Below are 22,150 nucleotides of genomic sequence, written 5' to 3'. Positions count from 1 at the left end.
GGCATGTTGAAATAAATTACCAAAATAATTGAAACTGGTGTGATTATGTAGTGCTATTTTGACAAATAAAATTTGCAGAATTTTTAAATTTTTGGTGGAGAATGCCCCCAGGAATATAACACTAAGGAATCTTTGGAAATGTTTTTGTATTTAAATTTTTATTTTCCCTCACCTCCATGTTCGTGTATCTTCCCAAAGAACTACACTGAACAGAAACAAAATAACCCCAAACAACAAGGCTCAGTTTTCAACGACATACCTCCTTAAATTCTACCACTTCAACCAAGCTACACAAACTGAGGATTCCTCTGGAGCAAGTTCTGCCCGCAGATATATGTAGGCACATCTCTCACTGAAGTCCATGGCAGGATTAGCCCGTCAGATTCCCTGATAGGAACAGTATGGGCTCCGCGTTACAATTTAAGGAGGACAGCACAGTACTATTCTTTCTACTCAGCTGTCAGACCTAACCCTGCTATGGATCACGTGTCTATATTCTGTGCTGTAGCACCACTCGTTTTTATACAGCCCTACCACCTAAAGACCCAACCAAGCTCAGGGTTACTCCGTGCTGGGTGCTGTACAAACACATTGTAGAAGCCACTCCCTGCTCCCAAGAGCGGAGTCTGAAGGCACCTAACCCTCCCCAAATACCGTGACAAATGGGTTTATATATAAGATTTTCAGCCTTCAACAAGAGCATCTACAGCTAAGAGCCCAGTTTGGCACTAAGGTATCCCAGCCTAGCCGCAGCTTCCACTCTCCGGGGCAGACAGCGGTGCCCATGCACAGGCTAAGCGGGCAGGGGCTAGTGCAGGATCCGGTCTCCCATACCCAGGCACGCGGGCTCCGCCTCCACCAGCGTGGCAGGGCCCCCGGGCTCTTCCAGGCGGGGTCTGAGTTGCACAGCGGAGCCAGGGGCTCCCACACCTACAGGGCTGGGCGAGCACCACCGGCTCCTTCTCTCAGAAGGCAGCAGCTCGAGCCCCAGCGTTGTGGGTGCTACGGGGCAAGCCCAAGGGAGAGCCGAGCCCAGCCCCGCACGCGGGGACAGAGCCTGGCAGGATGCCCCGGGGCTCCGGCTACGGGAAAAGGGGGGCCCTCCCCCCGCCCGGGGCACTCTTGCTGCAGCCAGCCTGGCCGCGTGCCTGCCGCCCAGGCCGCCGCCGCTCCCGCGCTGCCATGGGCCCGGGCTTCCCCGCCCCCCCGCCACGGTGTCAGCGGGAGGAGCCGGCTCGGGAGCCGGGCGCAGGCGCCCCTAGACGCGTCCCACCCTCCGCGGTCCCGGAGCAGCAATAGCAGCAGGAGATGGGCCGCTCCGCCGTCTGGTCACTGCAGGCTCCGCACCGCCCAGGGCTCCGGCCGCCCCTTCTCTGGGCCCTGTTCTGCTTCTGCGTCTTGGCGCGGCCCCTGCGGGCTGGGGGCTTCAAGAAGAGGGGACCCACCGTGACTGCCAAGGTGACTCCAGCCGAGGGGCGGGGCTGGAGCCCTGCCAGCTGCGGGTTGCTGACCCCTCTTTGGGGACAAAGCCCCTCTCCAGCGCCGTCCCCATTAAACACTACTTGGGGGGTGGGTGGTAAGGGGGGAATTGCACCACTGACCCTTGTCTCAGTGTAAACTCGTCTTCTGCTGTGCATCTAGATCAGACACCCCCAGTCTGGGGCTCCCCGGTGTTTTGTGTTTTAACCTGTAAAATCGATCAGAGCAACAGCTGGATGTGATGGGGGAGGGATTGTAGTACCAGTGCTATCTTCTTGCAGCGAGTCACAGCTCCACAGTGGAGAGAGAGACCCAGCCCAGTCTTGTCGATTAAGAAAGTTGGGAGGAAAGTAGGGAATGATCGTGGTTAGTAGCTGTTATTTGTGCTAAGATCATGCACCCTATGTGCAGTGTGTCCATGCTCTAATGCCTGCAGGAGCTGAGCTCAGGAGTGGGATCTAGGAACTCAGGAGTGGGATCTAGGAACTCCGAAGTTCTGTCTAAGGCCTCCTCATTATATAGCCAGCTCATGTAATCTTCCCTAGTTTATAAACTGGGGATAATGATACTTACTGGTTTCACTGAGCTGTTGTGAATATTAACCAATCCATTAGTTGATGTTTATAAAACCTGATAGATAAATACTACATAATATTGTTGTTATGGATTAGATTACCTTTTTAATGTCTTATTTCTATGGGAGTACATAGCACTGGGTGGAATACAGAGTAAATTCTCATGGGGTAGACTGAAGTCAGTGGGAGTCCATTGAAGGTAACGAAGCTATGGCAACTTACATCTGGGATCTGCTCTCAGGAACCCTTCTAATGTCAAGCATTGTAAGAGTGCAACTCCCTGCTGTGAATATGTGTTTATACATGCAGTGGACAAGCAAAATTGACACAGGAGTTAGTACTAGTGCCTGGTATCTCTCTTGCTTCAATGGAGCCAGGAAAACACAGGAATTTCTGGATCAGATCAGTCCAGAAATCCTCTAGGCCAGTACACTGTCTCAACCATTGTCAGGCACTTCAGAGGAAGATTCAAGAAACTCTGCAATGGATAATTATGGAATAATTTGCTTCTTGGAGAATCTTTTTCCTAGCTCCATCAGTTGGTGGTTAGCCTATGAGTTGAACCATGGAGGGTTATATATGATTTGAACCATGGAGGTAAAAGTAGTTTATTTTACTTTGTATCTTATTTAATTAATATTACTGGATGTTTTCATTATCCATATATGTTGACTCCTACCGAGTGGTTGGCCTTCCGTGGAAATATTATGCAAGTGGAGTATAACGGCATGAGGTTGCACTGGTACAACAACATCTCAACTAGTTATGGGGAATGAGAGGAAAAGCCAGGTGCCTTTAGGTATTTGACACAGTTGCAGTTCTTTAAGAGTATTTTAATATTTCCATTATATAAGAGTTTTGTAACAACTAGCGAATGAGTCCCAGAATATCCTCTTTCAGCAGCTACCTGCACCATTCAAACTTTCATTAGCTAAACATATCCTGCTCTTCATAATATTCATTTTATAAAAAACTTTACAATATTTAATTGTATTCATGCTTTACTCCTCATTGAAGTACTGTTTGGACTTGTTTTCTAGCATTTACAGTGACTCGACTAGTGTTTTAACCATCTGAGAGTCAGAGCTCAGTCATACCCTGCCTTCTCCCTCCAGGGATCTGTTTATTAAATCTTGCAGTATGGGAAGTTGGATCAGTTTATTGCTTTGCCATCTCTCCCTTGTGTTCTGTTAGAATAGGTTGTTCTGTTCTTACCCCTACTTGCCAAAACTTGAAAAGCAGGTACAATGAGATCAGCCAGATATGAATCAAATGTAAAATGTAGTAAAACACTGACATTCTGGTATAAATTAAGAGAACATTTATCTTAATTTACTAGGCCTCTGTTGTTGCTTTAAAAGCAGTAGGCAGTCAATGAACCCTGCATTAGTTCTGCAGATCCTCCTCATAAACAGAAAATAATCTGCCTTAGACATGTGTAGGATGGAAGGTAAGTGGAGCTATCTGACAACCAGATGAATGTTCCAAGCCGTGTGGATGTCTTGGGAGGCTCACACCTGTTGGAACTGGTGTACTTCATTGTATGATACATTTGTGCTTCCTTAAAAAAATTCTTTAAGAGCTGAAGGATAGACAGGTTTTCTACTCCATGGTGATCAGAAACAAATGTGAAATAGATAATTGAGGGCGGTCATTGGAACAGGAGATAAAAAATTCTCCCTTTTCTTAAATTTGTCTTAGGGCCAGATTCAGACAAGTGTGCAAACACACCCCGGTTTTCATGGGCACCGTTCTGAAAATCTGCTCTCTAACTAATATTGAATAATAATTCTAGATACATCCAGAAACTAGGGTGTTCATGCCAAGTGGCAAGAAAATGGACTAGGTGGACCAAAGTTTCCCCGCCCCCTCCCATCCGCCCTTTGGACATTTCTGTAATCATAGTCAACCATCATATTCAAAAGCCCATGTAAGGTCAGGACATATAACAGAAACAGCTAGTAGGAGAGAATGAAAGACCCATTCACATGGGAAAGAGACCATGGTCATTTAATGTCACTACCAAGCTAAACTGTTGGCCACATAATATTTTGTTGAATGCCACAAGGAACATCAAATACCACATCACAGTATGACACACACACGTGGGTGGGAGAGCGGGAAAGAGGACAGTGTTTTCTTAGTAGGCGCAACAGTCTTTATTTAGATTAGTTAAAAGAGATCTCACTTTCTGACAGCTATTCCTATTTTTAATCCCTTTAGAATATCTGCATATTCAAATAAAATTGATTAATAGAGTCTGAACTGCATTAAAATACTCTAACTCATTAGCCTTCTTCAAGTGATTTTATAGAAACATTCTTACACTGCAGATTCTATGAAGTGAGATGTCCAACTTCAAGTCAACATGTTTATTTCTCTAGGCAGACTTCTAAACTTGTGTTTAGCAAGGCAACTGGCTTCTAACAGAAAATAATTCTCACCGTTAATTAGCCAAATAAACTACATTGTGTACACTTTTGTCTAGATGACCAATTGCTTTCAGTGATCTAAACAGTGCCACCTTTAGTGTAAGTGGGTATATGCTTACCTCCAAGTGGATGGAAAACTGGCTTTTGAGAATCCCTGTATTGTAATTCCCTGTTGTTGTCCATATATCTGAATAGCAGTATTGGTTGTTTAAAACTTTCCCCCATCTGGGTATTCATGAATGCTAAAAGTGGGCATATCTTTACCAACAAACTGTGGTTATATCTTCATATACATTTTGGTATTGGCACCTGTGAAAAAAGCTCTTAGAAACATGTCTACAGGATTGGTATTGTAACTTTATGTAGCTTTCTGTCTGAGCATTTTAAAGTGATGAATGAAACTCCAGAACTGGTATTCACAATGCTTAGCACATTCTTTTGCATAATTTGTGAATAAAGTGGCTTTAAGAGGTTTTTCTTAAAAGTGCATGCTGTTTAGAACTCCATTCACATAATACCATCCAAAGGCCATTTGCTTTAATACTTACGAAGTTTAGTCTGTTTTTATCATATTTGTATAATTTTGTTTTCTTCATAAAAATATCCAGGTGTTCTTTGATGTGAAGATCGGAGAGAAAGATGTTGGCAGAATTGTAATTGGCTTGTTTGGAAAAGTTGTCCCAAAGACTGTTGAGAACTTCATTGCACTGGCAACTGGGGAAGTATGTTTGTTTTCTTTCTTTTACACAACATACAAGTTTGGGTGGAGAATAAAAGGTGAAAAAGTACGGCTTTACAAAATGACATTTCAGTTGTGAACTTTCCATGTTGATTGTCCATAATTTTTTCATTCTAGGGATAGTAATGTAAGAGAACCATCTTATGGGCCCATCTCTCCTACCTATAATCCCAAACTCCTTTCACAGCTTTGTTCTCAAAATTTCATTGTGCAGGCCATTACACAGGCCTCTGCAGACCTTGGTCCTTAAACTATGAACTTAATCCAGCCCTAAATTGTAGTTGGGACTAGTAAATTTGGGTGGTATGATCATCTGAATAGCAAATAAGGATCTCTTGAATTAGGAAGAATTTTGTAACTTGCTGTCACTATCATGAAATTGTATGCTTCTTCCATCCCTTATTCGGTGGTATCCCAACATAGCATGAGCAGCACTCACCCACCTCCTACATTATTTTGCTTCATGTATTTTTGTGTCTTGCTGTCATTTTGGAAAGTGGTGGTAGTGGCCTATTACAAAGTCTTTTCTTGCGATTTTTCCCTTATTTTGTTTATAATCTGTGAAACCCTAACATTCAGATTGATTGCCTCTTTCCATCTGCCATAGATAAATGTCCTGCACAAAAATGCATATATACTCATTTGGAGCTTTATTGCTTTTCTTAGAAAGGATATGGGTACAAAGGAAGTAAATTTCATCGTGTGATCAAAGATTTCATGATTCAAGGTGGAGACTTCACAGCTGGAGATGGAACTGGAGGTAACATGCTTATTATCCTCCAACTCTCCTCCTCCTAACAGCTTTACATGCAAGTTCAGCATAGTGAAAGAATGAACAAAGCATTTAATTGAGCTAAAATGGATGCCAAAGACATTGTAGATACAGAAGAATTTAAAACAACTGATCCAGGAGTCATGGGATATTAGCTACCAAAACTTTAGTTGCCAGATGATATGTACAATTAAAGCTTCACAATGTCAACTGAAATATGACCAGTTTTCTGTGGTCATATATCTTAAAAAGGTATGTGCTGAGAATGTTTTAAAACAATGGTGGGCTGCTCCAACTGGCTTAGGAGAATAGTATAGGTTTTGAAAAAGATTCTTATGCAAATGCAGATATATGAGATCCATGCTATTTGTGTATGTGTTGGGGCAAGGGGTTGCTCTTGGTCCTGTGCCCACCCCAAGTATTTTCTTTTTAACTACTTTCTTAGGAAAACAGTTAAGTGGCTCTGAACAAAGGCAGTATTATCTGCAGGGAGATAGGGTGCAAAAGCAGTAATAAGGGCTGTATTCACATTCTAGAGGATGAGATTACTATATAGCAGGTTTGCCACCTGAAAGTTTGAATGCAGCCTACACTCCTGCCCCTATTCTTCCTCCTTCTCAGGGCCTGTAGTAATGCTGCCACTTTGCTGTACAGGCTGCTTGGGGAATCTGTCCCTCGGTCTTTGGAGAAAACGTTTGATGTTAATTTTGTTCATATCCTGGACTTGACTTATAGTACAGCATGCTGGTATGCAAGTGCAAGGTCCAGCACTGCAAGCTTCGCTACAGTTGATCATGTAGATCATCTAATTCCAAAAACTGATCCTTGATCAGTGCTCCAGTAGAAGGTAGACTTCCCATCCTTCTCAGTCTCCTAGGGGAGAAGTTCCTTAAGACTGCAAAGGATGAGGCATGGAACTAAATTCCGCATTGTTCAGCATCTCATGCCAATTTCTATCCTAACCCATTGGTACCCAAGACATCCTTTTCTTCCTGTAATTGAGTAAAGTTTTTTCTGCCAATCACATTCTTGAGCAGAAGATAGAAAATGTTCAGGGTGAGAACTGCTCTAACCATTTAAAATACATGTACTAGAATGGTCATACATCTTCCTGCTGCTACTTAGTTGATCAAAAGCTTCATGTCCAGGTTACTGCAATCACCTTTAGCTACTTGGATTCATTTCTGAAATGTGTCTACGTGGGGAGCATCTCGTACCAATGAAGGATGAAATGTGGGAGATAGATTTGAAAATAAGTGTGCGCCACATTGGTGGCTTTTTTTTTTTTTAAACACATCAGATGATCTGGCTATTGACATAGTTCAGTCAACAGGAAGTGGCAGGAACAGGCTTTTTCTGGATCCAGCACTTAACTGATAAAGGGCAGTCTCTCTTGCGTAGGATGCATTCTTTCTTCTAGATTTTCCTCTTCTATTTTCTGTACTTTCTTGCCTGCCTGCCTGCCTGCTCCTTCCAAGCACTCCCAGTTTGAGTTGTCTACATAACAGTGCTAGTGATTACCCATAGGAACAGATTGTGGGGAAGGGGAAAGTGCCAAAGTTTAGAGCACCAAAGACACAATCTAGCAATGCAGTGAACACTGTCTACTTTAATTGAGCTAAAATGGATGCCAAAGACATTGTAGATACAGAAGAATTTAAAACAACTGATCCAGGAGTCATGGGATATTAGCTACCAAAACTTTAGTTGCCAGATGATATGTACAATTAAAGCTTCACAATGTCAACTGTATTACCCTTAATCATGTTTATTATAGTAGTGTTTAGGGGCCAGCTCTGAATGGGGTTCCATTGTGCTAGGCACTGTATATACAGAGTAAGAGATAGATGATCCACATAGCTTTCTTTTCTCATAACAGTGGAATTTAAACCTACACCAATTATTTTTTCCCTTCTAAATTCTCTGTTTTAGAGAACAGTGCAGTCTTTCTGTAATTAAATAAATTCCCATGGATGGTAACTAAATTTGGGTTAGCCTAACGAACTCATTGTTTAAAAAAAGTAATTCATGTTAGAAAAAGAATGGTTCAGTTATAAAGTTACATGTTAAAAATGTCTCAAGACATGGCTAATTTTTTTCAGTAGTCCTTATCTTGTTTAAACTCATTGTAGAGGGCCGAGCACATAGTTGTCACTAAACAAATAGTATTGTTCCATATCTACGGGTAGGTTTTTCAAAGATACTTCTTTGTACATATGAAGTGTTTTGGATCAGAACACCTTTACTATGGTGTGTGTAGCAGTGAGGAGATGGGATTACCCAACATCTGAATCATCTTAATTACTAAAAATTGTATGGTTTTTCCTGCTTTCTGAACCAAAGGGAAATTTAATTCTATGGCTTTAATTATTTTGCTGCTAGTACATTTCTAAACCTGCTTTTGTTTTGTGTCACAGGAACAAGTATCTATGGAGAGAGGTTTCCAGATGAGAACTTTAAACTCAAGCACTATGGAATTGGATGGGTTAGCATGGCTAATTCTGGTCCAGATACCAATGGTTCTCAGTTCTTCATCACTGTGACAAAACCTTCCTGGCTGGATGGAAAACATGTAGTATTTGGCAAAGTCATTGATGGAATGGTAGGTTTAAAAAATATAGTATCATAGTAGATAGATCTGACCAAATTTGGCTGTTGCAACAATGTAAATCCGATTTATACCATTATAGTTGACAGCAGAATTTGATCTCTATTATCTATAATGTATACAAGACAGAGAAATGTAAAGCATTTAACTTTGAAATGTCCTATGAAACAACAAATGTTCATTGCAGAAATTGAAACTAAGTAGTCACTTTGACCTTCATATTTCCTGATGCTTGTGACTAGCCTGCTTCTGACAGACTCCTTTGTTGGGTGGCAGGTAGTCAGTGCTATTATACAGTGTTTGGAACCCTCAGACCTTTGGATGTCCTAAATTGGAGAGTGCTATCTGAGTTCATATTCCTCTTGCACTAATCTTGTTATCCATTTAATAATGAATTTACTGGTTTCTCAAGCTAACAACCCAGTTTTGTAAAAATGGGTAATATTCTCAATGGTGGTGTCTGCTCTAGTACGGAATCTTAGAGTGAAAATAAATTTATTCAGATATGTACAAACAACATCAGAATATTAGGTACACAGTTACAAAATATTTCATTGACACTTGATTACTGTGAAAAACCACAAAATGCCTAAATACTGTACACAACACTGCTGTATCACCCTATACCTGACTTCACTTACTGCTATTTGAGTTTGCCCTAACATCTTGTTTTCCCACTCTCCTCATCTCTGTTTTGAAGTAGACTGATGTGGAACCTATTCTACAGATATTTTCTATATAGAGCATGAAGATTTCATTTGATCTTTTAAGAGCCACAACAGGAGTTGAAACTTTTCTAGCAGATTCAGAGTAAATTTTAAATCAGAACTTCATTAACTGGCAAAAACATCTCAGGCCAGATGATTGATAATCCTAGCTATATTCTGTCCTTCAAAACAATATTTTAAGTATGTGCCTGGTCTCAGACTTGTGTTCTCCCATACCCACCTGAGTGGAGGTCATGATACTCGCTCAATACTTTGGTGTAAGTAAGAAAGGATTTATAGAGTATGAGAGGAGTCGTACAATTACTCCATACACAAGTAGGGTTTCTGATTAGAAGAAAATTACTATGCAAGCTTCATGATCCTGGGATTCAATTACTGATGATAGAGCATGGATAGAATTATGTGTGCTTGTTAGCTTTATCGGCTGTAAGGATATTTTCAGTTCCTCCTTTGCTATGACATTTTTTTTTCTTTCCTAAAAATGGTCCATCTTTGATACGAGGCCACATAGCATTTGAGTTCAGGCTTCTTACTAGATGGTGAGTTGTTATCTAAGCACCCAGCCTAGCTTAGTTTATGTGGGAACTACTCCGGCGGAAATTCTGTGCTACTGCGCATGCACAGAATTTATGTCCCTGCAGATTTCTTTGCTTCTCCGCAGAAAAATGTCTTTCTGATGGGGAAGCAAAGGGAAATCCCAAGAGCGGTCATGAGACCCTCCCCAGCAGTATGTTTCAGGTGCCCAGGACAGCTGGTAGAGAGGTAAATCACAGTGGGGCAGGGAACAGGACTGGGAAAAACCCAACTGTTGGCTCCTACCCTGCGCCGGGCTCAGCTGCTAGTACCGGCTGGGCTGGGGAGGACGGGACTTCCTCTTCCCCCGCATGGCATTCGGGGCTGTGTCAGACCTACTTCCAGATTTCTCCCCTGACTGGAGGAAGCTCTGCAAACTCTCCACACCCCATGCTTCCTGCACCTATTGCTCTTCAGCTGCAGGGGGAGGGATCACTGTGTAGGGAAATGCTCCCCCATTTTCCCAAGCCCCATGCATCCAGATCCCCTCATACCCAGACCCTTCCACCGAGCCTCACCCCCCCCACACTCACCCTTCCCTGCTGAGCCCCAACCACCTTCACCAGTATCCCCTTGCAGAGTTCCATTACACCCAGAACCCTCCCCAAGGCTCTATGCACCCAGATCCCCTACTGAGTCACTCACACCCAGATTGCTCCACAGAACCCTCTCAACCTACACCTGGATTCCCCCCACTAAGCTCCTCCATATTTGGATATTGCCTTGCTGAGCCTGCCTGCTCACACCTGGTGCACCGGGCACAGAGAGGCAGGGCCCTGGGGTGTTTCACGGGCAGGCCCGGTCCTTGCGCTGTGTCAGGGTTGGGTACAGCCTCACTAGTGAGTCTATGTCCCGGAGGGGGGAGCTGCACAGTGATCTCCCATATCTGTGCAGCCAATGGCCTGTGTTCCCCAGTGCCACACTGGAGCCTCCACATTTATTTGACAAATAACATTTGCAGAATTTTAAAAGATTGTGTGCGGCATTTTTCATTTTTTTGGTGCAGAATGCTCTCAGGAGTAGTAGGAACTAAGCAGGAAAAGATCCAAGTAGAAAAGCTGCAGAAAATTTATTTTTATGCTAAGGTCACTTAGTCTTTTGCCTTGTGTTGGATGTTAGCAAACCTTGTTTTCTTTACTAAATGTAAGTGTTTTGTTTTAATAGTCTGTGGTGCACGCTGTAGAACTTCAGCAGACAGATGAACATGACCGCCCTCTTCAAGACTGTGTGATCGTGAATAGTGGCAAAATAGCTGTAAAAGAACCATTTGTAGTTGAAGTAGAGGATTGATGAACTCAACAGCTACCCTGGAAGAGAAAACATAATGGCTTTTTCTTTTGGGGATAAAATATGGGTGCAGATAAAAATTATCCAGTGACTTCTTCCATATAAATGCTCAATGCTGTCGGCAAACAATGCGGTAAACTCAGCAGTTGTAAGATGTGCAAAGCTTCTATGTATTTATGTTGAAACTTCAGGGAACCAGCGCTTTTTTAAATATAAGGGACATGTCACTAAAACCTAGAGCTGGTCGAAAATCATGAAAAATTGTTTTCATTTTGCAGTGTTTGAACATGGTTTCATTTTCTGTTTTGTCATGAAATTTTCCACAGTTGTTACTGGCATTTTCCTTGAAATCCGTATATACTGAAAACCAGATCTTTGATAAACAAATTTTCAAATGATTTATGTAAGAATTTTAGTAAAATCATGCAAAATTTTGTGAAAAGCAGAATTTGATTTCAATGATATATTTTTCAAAAACGTTTTTGGAAAAAAAGCCATTTTGCATCAAAATAATTCTAGGTGAAAAATCTCAACGGGCTCTACTAAATACACATTGGTGCAGCTTTTCTAGAGATAAGGTCACAATACTAGAGATGCAAGTGGCTTATCAGTTCAAATCCATCTCCTGAAAGTGCAGGATCAAGTTGTTCCCGTTTCCAGATAAAGGCTATATTAAATACAAGATTTAGCCAAGACAGAGCAGATCACTTTGTATAATAAACTGTGGTTATAGTAACTCATTTTAAAAAGGATCCTTCTCTTAATGCATGATGGATTTTATGTGCACAGCAATCCATGCCATGCATACCAGAAGGAAACCAAAGTTTTCAACTAAAAGGTTTTCTAAAAGCTAAAGCGACTGCACTTTAGACTTGAATTTTTGTAACCCTGCCCGGCTATTGCTAGTAGACAGAACAAATTTGATAGTTTTTAAACAAGGTATATACAAAGGCTTAATTAAAGATTGTTATATGGAATTTTTGATGAGCTATATATGTATGCAATATTAAACTTTTTTGGAATAAAGTAAATTGTTTTTTCCTTAATTTTGACAATGTGTTTTAAATAGTGCTGTCAAACACTTAAAAATTGCGATTAATCGCAAGATTAACAAAATAATTGTGATGAATAGCAGTTTTAATCACACTGTTAAACAATAATAGAATACCATTTATTTAAATATTTTTGGATATTTTCTACATTTTCAAATATATTGATTTCAATTACAACACGGAATACAAAGTGTACAGTGCTCACTTTATTTTTGGTTACAAATATTTTCACTATAAAAAGATAAACAAAAGACATAGTATTTTTCATTTCACCTCACACAAGTACTTTATTGCAATCTCCAAATGTAGAGTTCTTTTTTACATAACTGCAATCAAAAATAAAACAATGTAAAACCTAGAGCCTGCAAGTTCACTGAGTCCTACTTCTTGTTCAGCCAATCACTAAGACAAACAAGCTTGTTTATATTTACAGGAGATAATGCTGCCCGCTTCTTAATTATAGTGTCACCTAAAGTTGAAAACAAGCGTTCACATGGCACTGTTGTAGCCAGCATCGCAACGTATTTATGTGCCAGCTTAGCTAAACATTTGTATGCCCCTTCATGCTTCAATCACCATTCCAGAGGACAGGATTCCATGCTGATGACGGGTTCTGCTCAATAATGATCCAAAGCAGTGCGGATTGACACACGTTTATTTTCATCATCTGAGTCAGATACTACCAACGGAAAGTTGATTATCTGTTTTGGTGGTTCGGATTCTGTAGTTTCCGCATCGGAGTGTTGTTCTTTTAAGCCTTCTGACAGCATGTTCCACACCTCATCCCTCTCAGATTTTGGAAGGCACTTCAGATTCTTAAACCTTGGGTCGACTGCTGTAGCTATCTTTAGAAATCTCATATTGGTACCTGCTTTATGTTTTGTCAAATCTGCAGAGAAAGTGTTCTTAAATCGAACAACATGTGCTGGGTTGTTCTCCGAGACTGCTATAACATGAAACTTATGGCAGAATGCAGTTAAAACTAAGGAGTTCAGTCACAAATTGAAATAATGCTTTATTTTTTTAACGAGTGTCATCAGCATGGAAGCATGTCCTCTTGAATGGTGGGTGAAGCATGAAAGGGCATATGAATGTTTAGCATATCTGGCATGTAAATACCTTGCAATGCCGGCTACAAAAGTGCCATGTGAACACCTGTTCTCTCACTTTCAGGTGACACTATAAATAAGAAGCGGGCAGCATTATCTCCTGTAAATGTAAACAAGCTTGTTTGGCTTAGTAATTGAGGACTTGTAGGTTCTAAAGTTTTACATTGTTTTGTTTTTGAGTGCATTTATGTAACAAAAAAAATCTACATTTGTATGTTGCACTTTCATGATAAAGAGATTTCACAACAGTACTTGCATGAGGCGAATTGAAAAAATACTATTTTTGTTTTTTACAGTGCAAATACTTTAAATCAAAAATATAAAGTGAGCACTATACACTTTGTATTCTCTATTGTAATTTAAATCAATATACACCTCTACCTCGATATAACATGAATTCGTATATAACGCGGTAAAGCAGTGCTCCGGGGGCGGGAGAGGGGGAGAGGACTGCGCATTCCAGTGGATCAAAGCAAGTTCAATATAACGCGATTTCACCTATAACGCGGTAAGATTTTTTGGCTCCCGAGGACAGCGTTATATTGAGGTAGAGGTGTGCTTGAAAATGTAGAAAAACATCAAAAATATAATAAATTGAAATTGGTATTCTATTATTGTTTAACAGTGCAATTAAAACTGTCATTAATTACAATATTTTTTTTTAATTGCATTCATTTGTTTCCAGTTAATGGCAATTGACAGCCCTAGTTTTAATCGTAAGATACAAATGTCTATTGTGAGCTGGGCTGTAAATCTACTTTAACAGAGAGAATGAATCAAGATACAAAATTATCAGTATGGCATAGCAGGTAATACTTTTGTCTCTAAATCAGAAGCTGCTAAGTTCTGTGCTCATGAGGAGTACTGACAGTTCAGTACTTACTACAGCCACTGATGATTCTTTTATATATCTGTGATTCACATCACAAGAGAGATCATTTGGATCACAGTTAAGAGTAAATTCTCAATTTGAGATGCACAAGGTGCTTCATAGGACTTATACTTGTATTTATGAATAGCCAATAGCCTGATTTCAGCTTATATTTTCAAGCCTGGTAGAAAGTGACAGCTTTGCACATACCTAAGTCCCCAAATCTTACACTGTCGCATCAATCATCAAAACAGCTTCAAAATCAGTTTAGTGTTTGGCAGGAGGCACTATTGCTCCCTCAGGACTACACTGCTATGTTAGGGCCCAATTCTGCCATGACGACTTGTGCTGAAAAGTCCTTTACTCCAGTTAGCCCTATGAATTATTTATATATTATATTAATGAAGCAGCAATACAGCAGAACTGAATAATGTGATGTTCAAGACATATTTCTGTATAAACTTAACATATCAGGGGGATAGTGCTGAAAATTGCTAATAATAAGGTTAAACATTTTCTCACTCTTCCAGTGTTTGGGGGCGGGGGGAAGTTGTGGGAGAAATAGCTGTAGTAAGAAGCTTTGAAATGTACCCTTTAGAGTAGAAATGATACATTCACAGTTCATATGCTCCTGTGTGCATGTTCTAGTAGTTTATTTTACAGTGCAATATCCAGTAATGGACATAACAAATTTCAAGTTCATCTGAACACACAATCAATTTTTAGTTATTTTAGTAGTAAATTATATCCTTGCTTGACCTCACCAAAAGGTGGTGTAAACTGTGGTTCGCAAAATATAAGATATTAAACACAGAGTGTAAATTGGCTTGGAAATTAAACACACACTAGAAGTAACAACTGAATGAGGTTGTTACCATAAATGTCATGCCAAACGTCAGGTGGTTAGAATGCCATAGGAGTTCTCTACAACCAACATCCTGAAACAAAGCTACATTGCAGAAGGTGGAAACTCCCTCTCACACAAAACTTGACACTGTTCTACCTAAACATTAAGGTTTAGATTTGAAATATTTACCTTTAGAATACTAATACAATACTTTTAAGTTGCATTTAATTTCCAGTTAAGCAACTTCATTTTTTAAAATTGTAGTCTCTCTCTTACTGTCTTCAGTGCCAGCACTTTCAATGCATTCCTTGCCAGCAATGGGTAATGCACTGGAACTAATGTAAAAAAGGATTAGTGTAATTTGTAATTTAAAAAAAGCAATATTAGTAAAGCTTTTAATTCTTTTCAAAGATTAGTGTAATTCAGTGTATGACTGTCATCTTTTAGTATTAAATATTAGAGTATGTATATACATTAGTTTAAATATGGAAACAGGTTTTCAGCTTATCTATTTTTTTTTAAAAGCACAAACTGTAGTGACACTGATTTTAAAAGCTATAATGTATGAAATTAAACAAAGGTGGTGACTTTTGCCTCTTAGAATTGGTATCACATCACAGAATTGTGTTATGTAAATTTCCTTGACAAGACTTGCTTTAATTTCTTCTATCCACGCACCACTTCTACCTGGGCAGTAGATGAGGATAAAATATCCCATGGAGAACTCCTTCAATAACTACATTTGGAAAGTCATCTGAAAAACAGAAAAGAAAAACTGCTTTCTTATGTATGTCAATACCATATAAATGCTTTTGTGGAATATAACAAGGCAAGGACTAGTATAATTTAGGATATTGCATCACTATAGTGTTTATCCCTGTTGGGAATGTACTATTAGTAATGCTGTTTCAGCACTAAAGCCACTTTAGTATAGCATAGGGCATTGCATAAATGCGCTGCCAGATTTGTAGCTTATTGATTTAAAGGGATGTTCTAATACTTAATGCTGCTAGACTCCAGCTCTTTATCTGAATCTTTTCTCACAAGGAAGATGGATTACACTGGCAATTCAATTTCTAACAAAATCTCAATATACTTGAAGGAATTCCAAGATTGCTACTGGGAATACTTTACAGCAGTTTTTCCATTGTGGTTTATAGCAACGTTTAGTCCAAGTGGACTTGAAGATGCCTGTGCCATCATTGAAGCTTCTCAAGAGCAGTGAGATTGTAGACTGGCTATTCAACATAAAAGGGCAAGTTCCTTACAAAAAGTCATCCCATCAAATTTGAAGGGGAACAACCCCATACACACAAAATATTTTCAGTGCAAATGCAAAGGAAACCAGCACCATTTTTTCATGTTAAATTTACCTCCGTAAATAAAATTGAAACAGATTACCTGACGAAAGAAAGTAATAGATCCACACAGAGGCAGGAAGTCTATGTGTTATTAAAAGAAAAATATTCTCCAAATGTATTAACTCCTACCTGTCTAAACTAGAGTGACTGTCTTTGACAGTAAGAGTCAGAATTTCTCACTCCATCTTACATTATTGCTTAAAATTGAGTTTCAAACTTGCAGTGCCAACAAAATAAGAGGTGGGTTAAACTCAAAAGATACAGCTGAATAAACATCCACAGATTATTTCTGGTATGATGCTTCACACTTCCAAAGTAAGTTTCTCCTTCAGCCACCAGCCTACAGATACGCATATAGGGCCAATTCAACTCCCATTAAATTCAGTGGAAAGATGATAGTCGACTTTAATGGGAATTGGGTTGTGCCCATTAATAATTTAAGGGTCATCAAATAGATTAGGATTTTTTTGCAAATAATGTATTATAAATCTCTGAGTACCAGCAGTGTAAAATTACTAATAAATTAATTTGATTGTTATAGCTTTGACCAATAGACTTAAGGATATTTTTAGGTGAATGTATGACTAACAGAGACCTTTTCAATAAGCAGCATATGAGCGATTCTCTTGATTTCTGATGGTGGATCATGAATTATTACAAATCACTCTGACATTTTGAGGCCAATAATGATTCCACAAGTCCTGAAAGCTCTGCACACTCAAATCACTTTTCTAGGATAATTCCACAATATTGTTATTAGCAGTATTAGAATACACATGGCAAACGTGATCCAGTGGTTTCACTCTAAATCGAACACTGAAGTTTCAGAAACCTGTTTTTCTGCTAGTTCTATTATATACATGACATACAGTACATATGGGGAAATTGTTATTGATTTTATAAAACGATACCATTTTACAGTGTCAGACTCACTTTAAGGCTTTGTTGCATAAAGCATCTACCATATCATTTTAACTCTAGCATGTAAACACATTGAAACAATCCCATAGGCACTTTTGAAAATGCTTGGCTTTAGACATCACCATTAGACCAATTTTCCATGAAGATACAGCAAGTTTAGGACTATTATTCAACTTTTACAAAAGGAACTTTAGCAATTTGGTCTATTAGGCTAGTATTTTAGATTCTGGTCCTTTTAAAACCCCTTTCAACTTTGTAGGTAATAGATATTTTGCACTTTTTTAATTAAAAGAAGAGAACCCATCTTATATGAAGAATGATGTGTTCATAGAGTTAAACCAACATTACATGCTTTATGCAACAATGAGTCAAAGTCAAGACTTGTGATCCAAAATCCTTTAGGCAATCTTAAAAATCTCCCTAATAACAAGATTAAAATCCAGTGCTGATATAGATTTGAGTTCAACATAGAACTATGTTATTATGTGCTATAAAGTTAAGTATATAAAAAGTGCTAATTTAATATTTTTACTGTTGGTTGATATAAGACATAGGAGATTGTCCTCTGGTTTACAAGCCAACCTTCTGCAAGAATCTTCAAATTCAAATTAATTAGGGAGTTTGGACAATATAAGACACCTTACTTGCTCAGGGTTCCTTTTCATGAATGAGAGAAATGGAAGCAAATGTGGAAGAACTGAGAAAGACTTCCTCCCTCTTCCAGAGAAGTAAGAAACCTCTACAAAGAAGCAACCAACAGTTCTTGGTGCGGTTTAGAATATACAGCTCCTCAGGGATGATTTTTGCCAATTAAAGCACCAATCCTGCAAATGGTTACACAAATGCTTAACTTTAAGCATGTGAGAAGCTCTATTGATTTCCTGACCCAATGCAGTCAGTGGGGCTACCCACATGCTTAATGAAGCATATGTACGTGTTTGCAGGATTGAGGTCAGAAGATATGACTACACAGCAAAAAAACAACAAAAAAAAATCCCACAGCAGTGAGTCTCAGGCTACATGTACACTAGACTACACAGCACCAATTTTGGTGTGTATGTGTAGCTACATGCCGCAGTGAAAGACTCCAGCAGCCAGGAATTATCAGGGAAAGGCTTCAGCAGCTCCTTGCTGGCACGAGCCTCTCACTGCAGCAAGGAAAAGCTCTGGCAGGGGGAGGAGCACGGGAACCCCCCTGCCAGAGCCTTTCCCCTCTCCTGGAGTCTTTCCCTGAGGTGCAGAAGGGCTCTGGCAGCAGGGACTGCTCAAGCCTTTCTCCGCTGCCTCCCCCTGCCAGAGCCTTTTCCCCCTACTGGAATCTTTTCCTGTGGTGGAGAAAGACTCCAAGAGCAGGGGTGCAAGCGGGACACTACACTGCTAACAATAGCATTGTAGACAGGGAGACATGGGTTAGGAGAGCCATATAGGGTATGTACTTGTGTACATACCCCAACATTTGAGGCATGTCTTTACTTACCTAAGCTGTGCCTCACCGGCTACTCTTCTATTTATACCCATGCTAGGAGGGTTGTGTGCATGTATACACTACATGTTCCCAAAAGAAGCATGTACTGTAGACGTATCTTCAGAGACAAGGTCTACAGACTCAGGCTTGCACTACAGTGCTAAAAATAGCAATGTAGACATTCCTGCTCAGGTTCTGAGACCCACCCTTTCACCAGGTTTCAGAGTCCATATTCTAACTCAAGTGGGAACATCTACACTGCTATTTTTAGCACCATAGTGCAGGTCACAAGCCCAAGTTGGTCTCTGAGCCCTGGTCTACACTACGAGTTTAGGTCAAATTTAGCAGCATTAGGTCGATTTAACCCTGCACCCGTCCACACAACCAAGCCTGTTTTCTCGATTTAAAGGGCTCTTAAAATCGACTTCTGTACTCCTCCCTGGTGAGGGGTTTAGAGCTAAAATCAACCTTGCTGGGTTGAATTTGGGGTAGTGTGGATGCAATTAGATGGTATTGGCCTTCGAGAGCTATCCCAGAGTGCTCCATTGTGACCGCTCTGGACAGCACTCTCAACTCAGATGCACTGGCCAGGTAGACAGGAAAAGCCCTGGGGAACTTTTGAATTTCATTTCCTGTTTGGCCAGCGTGGCGAGCTGATCAGCACAGGTGACCATACAGAGCTCATCAGCACAGGTGACCATGGAGTCCCAGAATCGTAAAAGAGCTCCAGCATGGACCAAACGGGAGGTACTGGATCTGATCGCTGTATGGGGAGAAGAATCCATGCAGGCAGAACTCTGTTCCAAAAGACAAAATGCCAATATATTTGCCAAAATCTCCAAGGGCATGATGGACAGAGGCTACAACAGGGACACAAAGCAGTGCCACGTGAAAGGTAAGGAGCTGAGGCAAGCCTACCAAAAAACAAAGGATGCAAACGGTCGCTCTGGGTCAGAGCCCTATACATGCCGGTTCTATGGTGAGCTGCATGCAATTCTGGGAGTGGCCCCTACCACTACCCCACCACTGTCCGTGGACACTGACAAGGGGGGAGTCTCACACAACAGGGATGAGGAGTTTGAAGATGAGGAAGATGAGGAGGAGGAGGTGGTTGAGGATAGCGCACAGCAGGCAAGCGGAGAATCCCTTCTCCCCGGCAGCCAGGAACTGTTCATCACCCTGGAGCCAATACCCTCCCAACCTTCCCAAGGCGGGCTCCCAGACCATGAAGCCGGAGAAGGAACCTCTGGTGAGTGTACCTTTGTAAATATAATACAGGGTTTAAAAGCAAGTGTGTTTAATGATTAATTTGCCGGGCCAAGCCAGTAGCAAGTAGTCTGGAATCATTGCAGAACAAAACCTTGCAGTGAGTGGGCCTGGGCTTTGGCTGTTTGCCTTTGGCTGAAAATAAATCATCCCTGCTGTTAGCCATGCGGTGGGGGGAGGCCCATTCCTGCTGAGCTGTTCACATTTGGCTGACCGGGATCTTCCCTGATAATAGCCACCTGGTGGTGGTGGGGTGAAGCGATCATCCCAGAGAACTGGGTGTGGGGGGGTTGGATTGTGCTGAACATTCACCTTAAAACCACAGCCCCTCCTTTTAAATGGCCAACCCAACGGGCTTTGCTTGGTATGGGAAAGGGCGCTGCTGTTTGAAACCGTTCCCACATGGTATGAAGGTTGAAGAAGCCGAAACCCTTTGCCTTACCATGGCTGCCTGCACGCCGAATTCTGTTGCCCAGCCAAGTGTGTGTGATGTCTCACACCAAACCAGCAGGCACTCAATATCAGAGGCAAAATGCGACCTTGTAGCAAAAGCACATGTGCTATGTAATGTGAATTGCTTGATTCAGTGTGAAATAGTCTTCCCTTTGTTCTCTAAAATGTATCTTATCCCTTTTTTCTCCCGCAGCTGCAAATGTTTCTATGCTCCACCTATCATCTCCGTCCCAGAGGCTAGCGCAGATAAGAAGGCGAAAAAAACGCATTCATGACAAGATGTTCTCAGAGCTCATGCAGTCCTCCCGCACTGAAAGAGCTCAGCAGAATGCGTGTAGGCAAACAGAGTCCAGGAAAGCGTTAAATGAACGCGATGAGAGGAGGGAGGAGCACGCTGAGAGGAGGTAGGATGCAATGACATGCTCAGGTGTCTGGTGGAGCTGCAGGAAAGGCAGCAGGAACACAGACCGCTGCTGCAACCCCTGTATAACCACCTGCCCTTCTCCCCAAGTTCCATTTCCTTCTCACCCAGATGCCCAAGAACGTGGGAGGGGGAGGGGGGCGAGAGGCTACGGGAACCCACCCACTTCACCCCAGAGGATTGCCCAAGCAACAGAAAGCTGGCATTCAATAAGTTTTGAACTGTAGTGTGGCCTTGTCCTTCCCTCCTCCCCTCATCCACCACCCCACCTATTGCTTCCCTCCTCACCCACCCCTCCCGGGCTACCTTGCGAGTTTTCCCCCTATTTGTGTGATGAATTAATAAAGAATGCATGATTTTGAAACAAAAATGACTTTATTGCCTTTGAAAGTGGTGATTGAAGGGGGAGGTCGGTTGGCTTACAGGGAAGTAGACTCAACCAAGGGGGTGGGTTTTCATCAAGGAGAAACAAAGAGAACTGTCACATTGTAGCCTGGCCAGTCATGAAATTGGTTTTCAAAGCTTCACTGAGGCGCAGGGCGCCCAGCTGTGCTCTTCTAATCACCCTGGTGTCTGGCTGCGCGTAATCAGCCACCAGGTGATTTGCCTCAACCTCCCACCCCACCATAATCATCTCCCCCTTACTCTCACAGATATTGTGGAGCGCACAGCAAGCAGCAATAACAATGGGAATATTGGTTTCGCTGAGGTCTAACCTAATCAGTAAACTGCACCAGCGAACTTTTAAACATCCAAATGCACATTCTACCACCATTTTGCACTTGCTCAGCCTATAGTTAAACTGCTCCTTACTACTGTGCAGGGTGCCTGTGTATGGCTTCATTAGCCATGGCATTAAGGGGTAGGCTTGGTCCCCAAGGATAACTATAGGCATTTCAACATCCCCAACGGTAATTTTCTGGTGTGGGAAGTAAGTTCCTTCCTGCAGCTGTTCAAACAGACCAGAGTTCCTGAAGATGCGAGCATCTTGCACCTTTCTCGGCCATCCCACGTTGATGTCAGTGAAACATCCCTTGTGATCCACCAGTGCTTGCAGCACCATTGAAAAGTACCCCTTGCAGTTTACATACTGGCTGTCGAGGTGGTTCAGTCCCAACATAGGGATATGCGTTCCGTCTATCGCCCCACCACAGTTAGGGAACCCCATTACAGCAAAGCCATCCACTATGA

General features: G+C 41.3%; 2 protein-coding genes across 5 annotated transcripts in view; one reads left to right on the top strand and one right to left on the bottom strand.

Moving 5' to 3' along the window:
* Window positions 1–1,243: 1,243 nt before the first annotated feature.
* Window positions 1,244–12,217, top strand: PPIC (peptidylprolyl isomerase C). Of its 2 annotated transcripts, none has more exons than XM_034774079.1 (5): window positions 1,244–1,458; window positions 5,095–5,208; window positions 5,892–5,985; window positions 8,415–8,599; window positions 11,071–12,217. In XM_034774079.1, exons 1-5 carry the CDS (start codon window positions 1,309–1,311, stop codon window positions 11,194–11,196), a joined length of 669 nt encoding a protein of 222 aa, XP_034629970.1. In that variant the 5' UTR covers window positions 1,244–1,308; the 3' UTR covers window positions 11,197–12,217. The 2 variants fall into 2 exon arrangements, with proteins under 2 accessions (XP_034629970.1, XP_034629971.1); XM_034774080.1 differs by lacking the exon at window positions 1,244–1,458 and adding an exon at window positions 2,243–2,651.
* Window positions 12,218–14,854: 2,637 nt separating this feature from the next.
* Window positions 14,855–22,150, bottom strand: part of SNX24 (sorting nexin 24) — a 140,706-nt gene continuing 133,410 nt past the window's right edge. For all 3 annotated transcript variants that reach the window (XM_034774139.1, XM_034774140.1, XM_034774141.1), the window contains one exon: window positions 14,855–15,826. In XM_034774139.1, the coding sequence (XP_034630030.1) occupies window positions 15,756–15,826 (71 nt within the window). In that variant the 3' untranslated portion in view covers window positions 14,855–15,755. The remainder of the gene's footprint in view (window positions 15,827–22,150) is intronic.

The sequence above is a fragment of the Trachemys scripta genome, chromosome 6, assembly GCF_013100865.1.
Source record: "Trachemys scripta elegans isolate TJP31775 chromosome 6, CAS_Tse_1.0, whole genome shotgun sequence".
Lineage (NCBI taxonomy): Eukaryota > Metazoa > Chordata > Testudines > Emydidae > Trachemys > Trachemys scripta.
Note: the sequence above shows the minus strand (reverse complement) of the source record. Positions and strands in the feature narration are given on the sequence as shown.

Bases quoted from the DNA above. Each gene is read 5' to 3' on its own strand.
- PPIC (XM_034774079.1), top strand. From the start codon at position 1,309: ATGGGCCGCTCCGCCGTCTGGTCACTGCAGGCTCCGCACCGCCCAGGG. The intron at 5,209-5,891 runs GTATGTTTGTTT...TGCTTTTCTTAG, and splicing joins TTGCACTGGCAACTGGGGAA to AAAGGATATGGGTACAAAGG. The intron at 8,600-11,070 runs GTAGGTTTAAAA...TTGTTTTAATAG, and splicing joins GCAAAGTCATTGATGGAATG to TCTGTGGTGCACGCTGTAGA.